General features: G+C 35.1%; 1 protein-coding gene across 1 annotated transcript in view; it reads right to left on the bottom strand.

The window, feature by feature from the left end:
* LOC133321868 (protein eyes shut) overlaps positions 1–12894 on the bottom strand; it is a gene marked incomplete at its 5' end in the record, with an annotated part of 87378 nt that overhangs the window by 43008 nt on the left and 31476 nt on the right. The window contains one exon of the mRNA XM_061530941.1: positions 6873–7145. Within this exon, the coding sequence (XP_061386925.1) occupies positions 6873–7145 (273 nt within the window). The remainder of the gene's footprint in view (positions 1–6872; positions 7146–12894) is intronic.

Genomic DNA, 12894 nt, shown 5'->3' with positions numbered 1-12894 from the left:
TATACTTTCTGCGGATGTTTATTCCAAGCCTGGGCAATATTTCGTGACATTTGCTCAATCTGGCCCGATTAGAGGTCAACAGAACCTCTTTCTTACACTGACATATTTTCCAAATATTGCTATTCATATTCAGTACAGCCGGAAGTACAAAATGAAAAAATTCGCTATTGCAAACATAGATTTACTGTGAAAAAAATTCATTTCGAGAGGGGGGGAGGGCGGGGGGCGTACGTCCCTGCCTTCAGGAGTAAATATATACGTAATTTGTAATTTTTCACTCAAAAGTCAGGGTCCATTTGACTCACTAAATATTGGCCGATCTTTTTCAAACCAAGCATGCTTATTCTTTGGTCCGATCTCCTTCTCCAGAAAATCAGACAAAAATAAAGTTTTTGGTCCATTTACCAAAAACAATAGGGGTCTTCATTGGCCAGAACCCATCCTACATTCAAAATTTCGTGAAGATTGGTCCATAACTGTGGCCTGTATCGTGCTTACAAATTAAAATGGTCAAACGGACGGAAACACATGTCTAGATCGACTCAGCTAGTCGAGATATGACGATCGGTATACCTAAAGGTGGGTCTTGGACCAATGTTTCGCGGTGTTACAAACTCTTGACAACATAGTTGTGTAGGGTATAAAAAACTTAGTACTGAGGGAATACTCAATTTTTTTCTAAACCACATTTCAAAAGAAAAAAATCTAGGCAGTATTTAGCTATGCAGAAATCTTAAGTATGGGAATATTTTTGTAGAGAATCACATCATCGGTCACGTCTGCTAATAGTTTTATAATCATTTCATTCATACCTAATACTGTCTATAAATAATTATGAGAATTTTGATGCATGGTACATATTTTAGGGCGTTATTATAAAGAGCTAAATAGAGATTAACTCATGCTTTTAAGTGATTTTGAAAACACCGAAAACGATTGTGATCTCTATCCTGATTTTAACAGACATACAGGTACACCAACATAGGTAAATCACCATCTTTATAATTAAAAGAAAAATGTTTAAGTAGAATTAGTTATGACATAGTCATAATGCCATACCAATCAGCTGATCGAAGCAAACCTATGGAAATCAATGTATTCGACTGCTATGAATACATAGATTACATTATTAAACGCCCTAATGTTATTCTCATGCTTGTTGTTGACTACACCGTAGGTAATGAAAAAGCTTTGGAATAAAGTTTAAATTTCTGACGATGCAAAACTTGATGTGCGGTGCATACAAAATCATCCAAAAATAATCACACAAAGTATTCATAATATCATCTCACAATCTCTCGCTCTGAGTGTGTAATTGACGACTCGCGAGTGTGTAATTGACGACTTCGCGGAAATCTCTCTACACTTTCATTTAATCGTTCAAGGAACGTTCATGGAAAACATTCATTTGTTGAACTGACCTTTTGTAATGTACAACCCCTATACCAAACAAACAATGAAGAAAAAAACACAATCATGAAACCTCAAAATAAAGCCACTTTACAAGCACACAAATTGTGGCATGCCACATGCATACAAACAAACAGACATACGAGTGTGTACAAATGCAAGTGAAAAAGGGTGAAAACCTCATTTTAACAATTTTGTTTTTTTTTTTGCAACAAGCATTTTGACCAGCATTTTTGCTCCAACACGGACATGGACACGGCACTTACTCATTGACCCAAGGCCATATGAAAATAGCAGAAGTAGCAGCAGCATCATCATTACTTTAACCTTTTACAAGTGTTGATGATGGAGAGAAGTGGGTGGTTGGGGTCAGAGCAGAGCCAGGGTTGATGGATAAGCCCAGGATTTAATAGTTTGCAGGCAAAAGTTTTTTTGCTGCCAGCTGGCTGGTTGGCCTACTGCTCTGCTGTAATGAATGTTAATAAATTTGCATGTTGGTTTTGTTTTGTTGTTGTTGTTGTTAATTGTATTTGGCTTTGACATTAACATTTGATGACACTGACAGTGAGTGAATGTGTGAGAGCACGTACATGTGTTTGTTGTGACTTTGGTTTAAATTTAGTTTAATTTTCTGCTGTTGTTTTTGTTCTCGTTTTAATTCAAATGACATGTGCGACAATACAATACAAAAAATGATTAACATGCGACGAAAAAACAGAACGCCAGCTAAATGGCTTCCATTACGACAAACAATTGATCTGCCATTATATTTGATGGCTTAACATAAGTTGTGTTGTTGTTTTTATTATTTTGTCATTTGTATTTATGACAATTGTTTTGACGTTTTTTTTCTACGTTGTTGGTTTTTCTTTCATCCTTTACACTCAATTGATTTTTAAAAATGAACGCATCATCATCATTACCATTATCGTCATCGACATCATTATTTGCTAGAGAGAGATTATTTTGTTGTTTGCTGATTTTTCTTGAAATTGCAATACTTTTTATTATGGGGGGTTTTTTATTGTTTATTTGTGACAATTTGTAGTCAAAATCCATTTTCGTAATGGTTTAACATTTGCTTCTCGGCTTTATTAATGGGAATCTCCATTAATTTAAAGTGTTATGTCGATTTTATAATGAAATTATTTGTAAGTTTTTTTCTGAGATTATTTGATAGCTGATTGTAGGTCACGTGATATCTATAGATGAAGAAAAAACAAGTGAAACATCGTTTGGATATCCTCCACCATAGGTATACCTAGGAACACTGTAGGGAGGAACACTGTGGATATTGGTGCAAAAAATTGCACCAATACCGACAATTGAATCAAGCCATTATTGTAAGCCATAATGCACACAATTTACAAATTTTAATGGGAATTTTTCCCAAAATATCAAAACCCCAAATCGTGGTCCTATATTGGGTGAAAGGGGGGAACATGTGTGTAGAATCCGTGGTCCTATATTGGGTAAAAGGGTGGAACATGTGTGTAAAATCCTCAATATACTCCACTCCATACTTTTTGGGGTATAAACTGACAAATTTCGAGTAAAGAATATTTTGCATAGTATGGTGTAATACGCCTACATGAGGACAACTTCAACACGCGGAACCAGTTAACTATTTTAATATAAAAAGGGGTTATATGGGGATTACATCTAGAAGGGGTGAATATAATTAATTTTTGGAATGAAGATTTCTTACCAAATATGAATACAAAATACCATCAAAATACCGTAAATTATCAGGTGCCGTTATATGGGGTCTACCCATTCGACCAATTTTTATACCCTCCACCATAGTATGGAGGGTATATTAATATTGTCATTCCGTTTGTAACTCATCGAAATATTCATTTCCGACCCTATAAAGTATATATATTCTTGATCACGGTAAAATTCTAAGACGATCTAGCCATGTCCGTACGTTTGTCCGTCTGTCTGTTGTAATCACGCTATCTTCTGAAGGAATTGAGATAGGGTGCTGAAATTTTGCATAGGATTGTCTTTTGTCTGCAGGCAGTTCAAGTTCGAAGATGGCATATATCGGTCCACGTTTAGGCATAGCTCCCATATAAGGGTACCCCACAATTTTCGGTATTTTGGGGTTATTGAGCGCGTTTTTCAGCCGAATTCGCTAAAATTTGCTACATTGGGTTCTTATTGGGTACCAAATATCTCCACTAAAAATTATAAATAAAAGTCCATTCTTTCTGATAGCTCCCATATAAGGGTACCCCCAGATTTTGGTATTTTGGGGTTCTTGAGCGTTTATTTCAACCGAATTCGCTGAAATTTGGTATATTGGGTTCTTATTGGGTACCAAATATCTCCACTAAAATTTATAAATATAAGTCCATTTTTTCTGGTAGCCCCCAAATAAAGGTACTCCCAAATTTTGGCATTTTGGGGTTCTTTAGCGCGTTTTTCAACAGAAGTCACTGACATTTGGTATTTTGTAGCCGTATATGGAAACAAATCTCCCTACCAAAAATTATTAATAGTTAACCCCTTTTAGGCGTAGTCCCCATATAAGCTCATTTTTTATATTAAAATAAATATCTGATATTTCCGCGTTTTTGGTTAGGTTCTAACACTCTGTTGTAATCATTTCACCTGCGAAGGATATCGAGATAAAAAACTAGAACGTACGGTTCGATAATGAACTATATGTGAATTGTAGCCCGCATTTAGGCTCAGCCGTAGCCCCTGTGTGGGAGGTACCACAAGGCATGGACCGATATTCCCCAAATTCGGACTTGAACTATGATTGGAAAACATAATAATATGGGATGAAATCAAATTTTTCTGAAACGGATTTGGTCCAAAGAAACTTGGCGTCTAGAACCAATATTTCGTTGAGGCACATTTTCACCGTGTGAAAGTGTATACACACTAATTAGCCATAAGGCTGAGGGTATAATTTTCTATTAAAAATTATTGCTTACAAAATCGGTTTATAGAAATGTCGGTATAGGTCCACTTTTTGGTATGTTCCCTATATTTTCATTTCAAGTACCTGCCTGTATATCTATGGTGGAGGGTATACAAAGTTCGGCCCGGCCGAACTTAATGCTTTTTCACTTGTTATATTTTTTGCAGGAAATTTTGGCATCCAATTAGAACCGAACATACCGAATTGCAGCCATTCTGTTTGAACAACGTGCCCAAACTCCTCAAAATACCGACATTTATATAGGGGCTAAATGGACCGATATTTAAATTGTTTTTGCATGAAAATTTTGTACCCTATAAGAACACAAATTCTCGAATTAAAGAGTATTGGTTGAAAAACGTGCTCACAAAACCCCAAAATACCGACACTTTAAGGGTGTCTTTATATGGGGGCTACCAGAACATATGGAGAAAATTTGGGGATATTGTCATATGGGGGCTATGTCTAAACGTAGACCGATAAAGTCTATTGACGAACTTTACCTTCCTGCAGACAAATGTCAGCTACAACGGGAAAAGTGGACCTTTCAAAATGTGGGACCTTTATATGGGTGATATGTCGATTTTGATGATTTTCACACCCCAAAGAAATTGAAGCTTCCTTTGTGGCAAAATGTGGCTAAAAACTTCAAAACACACCTTTATATGGCGGTCGTATCATAATATGGCTCCATATAGGTTTTCAGCAAAGAACCCTGAATGTCAATTTAGGTGAGAAAATACGGCTAAAAACATCAAAATACCAAAATTGGTGAAGGTTGCCTATAGCAAAAAAAAAAAAAAAAAAGAACTATCATCAAAAATGTCTGCAAACATATTATTGGAGCCACTTCTGTCATAAAATGTGCCCTAAACCTTAAAAAACTATGACCTACATTGTACATATTCTGCGAAGATATCTGTTACCCCCAAGAACCATGCATTAAATCTTCACAATACCAAAAATGGGTACGGTTCGTCATATAGCTATGTCGAAATGGATCTAATGTTTATTTAAAAACATAAACCAATATGGAAAATAAATTTTCTGCAAAATAATGTTTTCGCCCTCTAAGGATCCATAAAAACTTCAAATTGCCGAAAATTTCATATATCGAACATTTTTTGCAAATATGTTTTTACTTCCAAGAATCGAACCGACATCAATATATAACATATTATTGTCATCCACAATTTTGGGAGATCCCGACAAATACCTCTGAAGCCCCAAAAAATTAGTGAGCGGAGCAGACCATATGATACCCTTCACAACTACCACTGAGCTCTAAGTTTTTTTGCGAATCTATATTCCAAACCAGGAAAATATTTCGCGACATTTGGGCTCTGTAGACCGATTCATTTTTAAAAGCTCCTCCGCTGCATCTTTTCCAAATTATGTTTCTCGAAGTAAAAATGTATTCCATACGATTCGAGTTTTTTTATTTAACATAAATATGTTTTGGTTCCTTTGACCCATTAAATATCAACCGTTCTTGATAATGAACGGCCGTACGAATTTGTTGCGCACATCGTTTTCCCCATGGGAAATTTGTGATGTTCGGCTTATAATTGTTTCGCCTCCGATATATAATCTCATCATCACCGAAAATTATAGGCGTCGTCCATGACCATAACAGGAACCTAAAGCAAAATTTTGTAGTCGTCAGGGCTACATTTCAGCCCTCTAGTGTGGTAATGATAATACTAAACAATATCAGAATACGTCGACTCCATTTGAGATTTACGTATAACTACCCTATCCGAGTACATTCATACATATAATTGGTATCAATTTATAGGCCAACCACTCCTCTTCGTTATTCTATTAACTTCTCGGATAGAACACAAATTTTGTCATTTTTCACACAAAAGTCTGGGTCCATTTGATTCGATATATATATTGACCGATCTTCATCATCACTGTCATGCTCATTCGTGTAAAATTTCGTGGTGTTAGTATCGTAATTGTAGCCTTTAGAGCGACTAGAAAAACAGAGAAGAATAAAGTTTTTGGTCCATTTCATCCCCATAATATTAACTGATCATTATCAAAAATTGGCAATGATCGGTTGGAGGCTACAAAACATCAATAGGGGTCTTCTTTGGCCAGATCCCGTCCTACATGCAAAATTTCGTGACGATTGGTCCATAACTGTGGGCTGTATCATGTTTACAAATTATAATGGACAGGCGGACAGACACACATGTATAGATCGACTCAGCTAGTCGAGATATGACGATCGGTATACTAAAATAAGGATGTTAAAGACTCTTGTCGTTGTGTAGGGTATAAGAATCACGCTAAAACCTTATAAAATCTACGACAGAAATATAAATTCTTAAAAAACCCTGATAGAAAATTATGTTTTTAGAAAAATTTGTTAAAAATGCAAAAAATTTAAAAATCTTTTAAAATTTATTTAAAAAAATCTACCCCTAAGTGTCTTTAGGACTGAAAGGTATTAATTCGTATTTCTGAGACACTTTACTATTTTAAATAATTTCAAAAATTAAATATTACTTACCCAAATATCTCTCGACTATCCTCGTTGATTTTTAGTGAATGCAAGCAGCCCGTAAAACCGGTGCCACTCTGCGATGGTGGTAATTCAATTATCAAACCAATTGGTGCTTGTGGTGCACCTCCCAAATGTAACCAAGTGTTTAGTATGGTTTCCGGTGTGTGCATACGAGGTGGTAACAGCTTCAACCATGTAGGTTGGTCACCAGACATGGCCAAAGTGTCGTTGACCAGGAGGGAGGCATTGCAATGGGTATAATTTCGGCTGAAATCCAATCTGCAAAAATAGATAAGAAAAAAGTGTTAGAAAAATATTCAGAAAAGAAGAAAATACAAATTTTAGACACAATGATTGATAATAATCCTCTCCTCCAGAAAGGAAAGGATTTCATTTTCCAAACACACACACACACATACATATATTTCGAAATAATTTTATTATCAGTTTGTGGGGAGGAACCTTTAACATCAGTGTTAATATGCTAAAAAGTTGGGCATTTTTGGTTATGAGAAAACCAGCAACTGGCCTTAAGGTCATATTAGCACATTTAAGCTGTTTACTTGTCAAAACATTCACACGGAACACACACACACACACTCCCATATATCTACACACACGAATATACTGATGTCATTAATATAAACGACTGGGAAAAAAGGGTTAGAAATAACCCTAAATTTTTTCTTCCTAGGAATGCCTTAGATATTATAATCTTCTATAGAACAAACACCCCAAATAACTATCCAAAAAACACCCAAACACTAGAACACAACCACACACACACTCACACATGTACGACGAAAACTATAATACAAAGCTTTTAAAAGAATACAAAATATTTTCCTCTTTTAGCTTATCTCAATTTCACATATATAACACTCATATGTGTACACATGCCACTCACACTATGACACCTGACATATATGCATGAAACACACAAAGTCATACAAACATTTGTATGTATATATGTAGTAAATATACTGACGTTGACACTTAAGAGGAGGACTATCATCATCTGAAGCATTGTGTGTATCAACTCATCTATCTTATTGGGCTTTTTGTGTCCAAAACACAAACACTCTCACATACACATATGTGTATACATGTCCACATTTGTGTTTGGCCAAGTTTTGCTTTGTTGTTGGTGTATTAGTTTTTGTTAAAGGATGTCAGGATACATTAAGTGTCAAAATCCTAAACTAAAACACAAAACATTTTTGTTACTGCCGTCACCAACACGAATATCTCCATCACTAACACCGAACATCCCCATCACCTCCACTACTACTACCACCTTTATCACCACTACACAGACCGACCACATTTGTAAAAGTTTTTGTCAAAACAAAAAGTGACTGAAGAACCCTTTCCAAAAAAAAAAATCATAGTTATGACCAAAAATCCGTAAACATGCTGTCACTTTTAAGGACCACAAAATGAGATGAGGCTAATGCCAGTGTAAGGGCGGAGGACGATATATGTGTACACATAAGGTGACACTATCCTGACTAAGTTTTTGTTAGCTTTATTGATTGGCTTGGTTGGGGTTTGTTGAATTATGTTTAAATGAAGAGAGATGAAGGGAGAAGAAGAATACTTCATAGAAGAACTCTAAGAATCCTCTTCATGATAGGAGGGCTCTTAAGGTCTTCTTCGTAGAAGAGCTCTGACGTTTTGTTTTCATAGAAGAACTCTGAGAATCCTCTTCATCATAGAAGGGCTCTGAAAGTCTTCTTCATAGACAAGCTCTGAGGTTTTCTTTTTCATAGAAGAGCCATGAAGTTCTTATTCTTCATAGAAGAGCTCTGAAGGTCTTCTTCATAGAATAACTCTTCTTCATAGAAGTCCTCTAAACGTCTTCTTTAACGAAATAGAAGACCTCTGGAGGTCTTATTTTTCATTGGGGAGCTTAAAAGGTATTATCCTTGATAGAAGACATCTGAAAGTCTTCTTCTTCATAGAAGAGCTCTGAGGGTCTTCTTCTTTATAGAAGAACTCTGAAGGTCTTATTCTTCATAGAAGAGCTCTGAAGGACTTCTTTTACATAGAAGAGCTGAAGGTCTTCTTCATGGAAGAGTTGAAGGTCTTCCTAATGAAGCCTTCATTTTCATAGAAGAACTGACGGTCTTGTTTCTTCATTGAACAGCTGAAGGTATTCTTTATTAAAAACTTTAAAGGGTTTTTTCGTCATAGAGCAGCTCAAAGGTTCTACTTTTTCATAAAAGACCTCTGAGGGTTTCTTCCTCATAGAAAGCCTTTGAATGTTTTTTCTACATAGAAGAGTTCTGAAGTAATTATACCCTTCACCACACTGTGGTACAGGGTATTATGTCTTTGTGCATATGTTTGTAACAGGCAAAAAAAATTGAGATAGACCCATGGTTCCTTTTGAGAATATGCATAGAATTACTTTCTGAGTCGATTTACGCATGCCCGTCTGTCCGTCCGTCCGTCTGTCCATGTTAAATTGTAAACAAAGTACAGGTCGCATTTATGATCCGAATTGGATGAAATTTGGCACAGGTCACTTAATTGGCCCAAGGACGAACCCTATTGAAATTGGAGAAAATCGGTCCACGTTTATGCGTAGCTCCCATATAAGGGTACCTCCAAATTTTCGGTATTTTGAGGTTCTTGAGCGTTTTTTAACTGAATTCGCTGAAATTTGATACTTTGAGTTCTTATTGGGTAGCAAATCTCCCTACCAAAAATTATAAACAAAGGTCAATTTTTCGGATAGCCCCCATATAAGGGTACCCCCAATTTTCGGTATTTTGGAGGTTCTTGAGCGCGTTTTTTAACTGAATTCGCTGAAATTTGATACTTTGAGTTCTTATTGGGTAGCAAATCTCCCTACCAAAAATTATAAATAAAGGTCCATTTTTTCGGATAACTCCCATATAAGGGTACCACCAAATTTTCGGTATTTTGAGGTTCTTGAGCGCGTTTTTTAACTGAATTCGCTGAAATTTGATACTTTGAGTTCTTATTGGGTAGCAAATCTCCCTACCAAAAATTATAAATAAAGGTCCATTTTTTCGGATAGCCCCCATATAAGAGTACTCCCAATTTTCGGTATTTTGGGGGTTTTGATCGCATTTTTCGACCGAATTCGCTGAAATTTGGTACTTTGAGTTCTTATTGGGTAGCAATTCTCCCTACTAAAAATTATAAATAAAGGTCATTTTTTCGGATAGTCCCCATATAAGGGTACCCCCAATTTTCGGTATTTTCGGGTTCTTAGGCTCGTTTTATAACTGCATTCTTTAAATATTGTAAATTGGGTTTTTATTGGGTACCAAATAAAACTAAAAATTATAAATATAGGTCCAGTTTTTCTGGTAGTCCCCATATAACGGTACCCCCAATTTTCGGTATTTTGGGGTTCTTGAACGCGTTTTTCAACCAAATTCTTTGTAATTTGGTTTTTTGTAACGAACCTCCCTCCCAAAAATTATTAATATTCGCCCTCTTAGGGGTAGTCCCCTTATAACCCCCTTTTTATACCCTTCACAACACTGTGGTACAGGGTATTGTGTCGTTGTGCATATGTTTGTAACAGGCAAAAATAATCGAGATAGACCCATGGTCCCAGTTGTGAATATGCATAGAATCACTTTCTGAGTCGATTTATGCATGTCCGTCCGCCTGTCCGTCCGTCCGTTCATGTATTTTTGTTAACACAGTACAGGTCCCATTTATGATCCGATTTGGATGAAATTTAGGCCCAAGGACGAACCCTATTGAAATTGGAGAAAATCGGTTCAGATATATATATATATATATATATAACGTATAACGTTAAGCAATAATTTACAATGGGACCTGCATATCAACCACATACAAAATAAAGTGTCTGCTGCTACAGGAATATTGTATAAATTCAAATCCAAATTTGACACAGAAACCAAAGCATTAATATATCAAACGCGTGTTCATTCCCATTTGACATATCTTCCCATTATATATGGATTTAAATTCAGCAGCTCGTTAAAAATTCTGCAGAGAGCTCAAAATAAAGCCCTAAAAATTGTTTACAACCTACCACGTAGATTCCCAACACTAGAACTTTACAAATACAAAGCAGTAAATGTTTTACCTTTACGAGGATTATATAAACATCAGATTTTAATGGCAATGTTTAAAAATTTAAAAGGCATAGGTCTTTCGTCAATATCTTTCAGACAAAATAGAGAAATTACTGGTAGAAACACTAGGCATGCATCAGACCTGGAAGTAGCTAGATGTCGAGTTGAAGTAACAAAACAAAGAATAAAATACGCTGGACCAATGGAATATAATCAATTATCAGACGATTTGAAAAGCATTCTACAAATATCGATATTTAAAAAACGCATTAAAGCTTATCTTTTGCAGAATATTGAAAATCTTTTGTACAATTAATTTAATATTAACTATAATAAGAATTAGAATATCATAAATTGTATAGTTGCCATTAGCCTTAGCCTTTTGCCAAATATGGCGCGGAGGCATTAAATTAATTATAATTGCATAATAAAGAAAAATGAATACAAAAAAAAAAAAAAAAAAAAAAAATTAGATATAGCTCCCATATATATTTTCGTCCGATTTTTTCTTATTGATGCACCAAACTAGTGATCCGATTGAGACAAAATTTTGCATAAAGTATTGAATGAAGTCTAGATAGTTATATGCCAAGTTTTATTGAAATCGGGTCAGATTTAGATATAGCTCCCATATATAGTTTCGTCCGATTTAAAGTAAATTGTGCATCAAACTCCCAATATTGTTCCGATTGAAGCAAAATTTTGCACAGAGTACCGAATTAGGTCCGACTAATGTATGCTAAATTTCTATATCAACAGGATATTGTATATATTAACATGTCTTGCATGTACCTATAGTGGTGAAGGGTATCATATAGTCGGCCCCGTCCGACTTTTGAACTTTCCTTACTGGTTTTTTAATGGAATAGCTCTGAAAGATTTCTTCATAGCAGAACTGGAGTATTATTCATAGAAAAGATTTGAATGATTTTTTTTATTATAGAAGAGTTCGGAAGGTCATCTTCCTTATACAAGAGTTTATGGTATACTTCAGAGCTCCGAAGGTCTTCTTCTTAACAGAGCTCCAAACATATTATATTTCTCATAACAGAATAGAAGGTCATAATTATAGAAGAGCCCTGAAGGTCTTCTTCGTAAAATACCTGAAGGTCTTCTTCAGAGCAAAGTTAAAGGCCCTCTTCTTCATAGCAGAGTTGCTGTTATACTTTACCCCTGCTCTGAAGGTCCTCTTCCTTCACAAATATTTTATAACAAATTTAGGCTTCTTGAAAGTCCTTGAAAAATATTGTATAAAAAAATCTCGTTCGAAAAATATTCTCGCCTCTTTATAGTCCTTGAAAAATATTCTTTAAAAAAATTCACGCCTCTTTATAGTCCTTGAAAAATATTCTTTAAAAAATCCACCCCTCTTGATAGTCCTTCGAAAAATATTCTTTAAAAAATCCACTCCTCTTTATAGTCCTTGAATACTATTCTTTAAAAAATCCACTCCTCTTTATAGTCCTTGAATACTATTCTTTAAAAAAATCCACGCCTCTTTATAGTCCTTGAAAAATATTCTTTAAAAAAATTCACGCCTCTTTATAGTCCTTGAAAAATATTCTTTAAAAAATCCACCCCTCTTGATAGTCCTTCGAAAAATATTCTTTAAAAAATCCACTCCTCTTTTGGCCTTGAAAAAATATTCTTTAAAAAATCCACTCCTCTTTTTAGTCCTTGAATACTATTCTTTAAAAAAATCCACGCCTCTTTATAGTCCTTGAAAAATATTCTTTAAAAAGTCCAAGCCTTTAGTTGTAAGTCCTTGAAAAATATTCTTAAAAAATCCACGCTTTATAGAAGGCCTTGAAAAATATTCTTAAAAAAAAACCACGCCTCTTTATATTCCTTGAAAAATATTGTATAAAAAATTCTGGTTCGAAAACTATTCTTTAAAAGATCCACGCCTCTTTATAGTCCTTGAAAAATATTCTGGT

The sequence above is a fragment of the Musca vetustissima genome, unplaced genomic scaffold (assembly GCF_032173495.1).
Source record: "Musca vetustissima isolate MV318-11 ecotype Yass unplaced genomic scaffold, APGP_CSIRO_Mvet_v1 utg1662, whole genome shotgun sequence".
Taxonomy (NCBI): domain Eukaryota; kingdom Metazoa; phylum Arthropoda; class Insecta; order Diptera; family Muscidae; genus Musca; species Musca vetustissima.
Note: the sequence above shows the minus strand (reverse complement) of the source record. Positions and strands in the feature narration are given on the sequence as shown.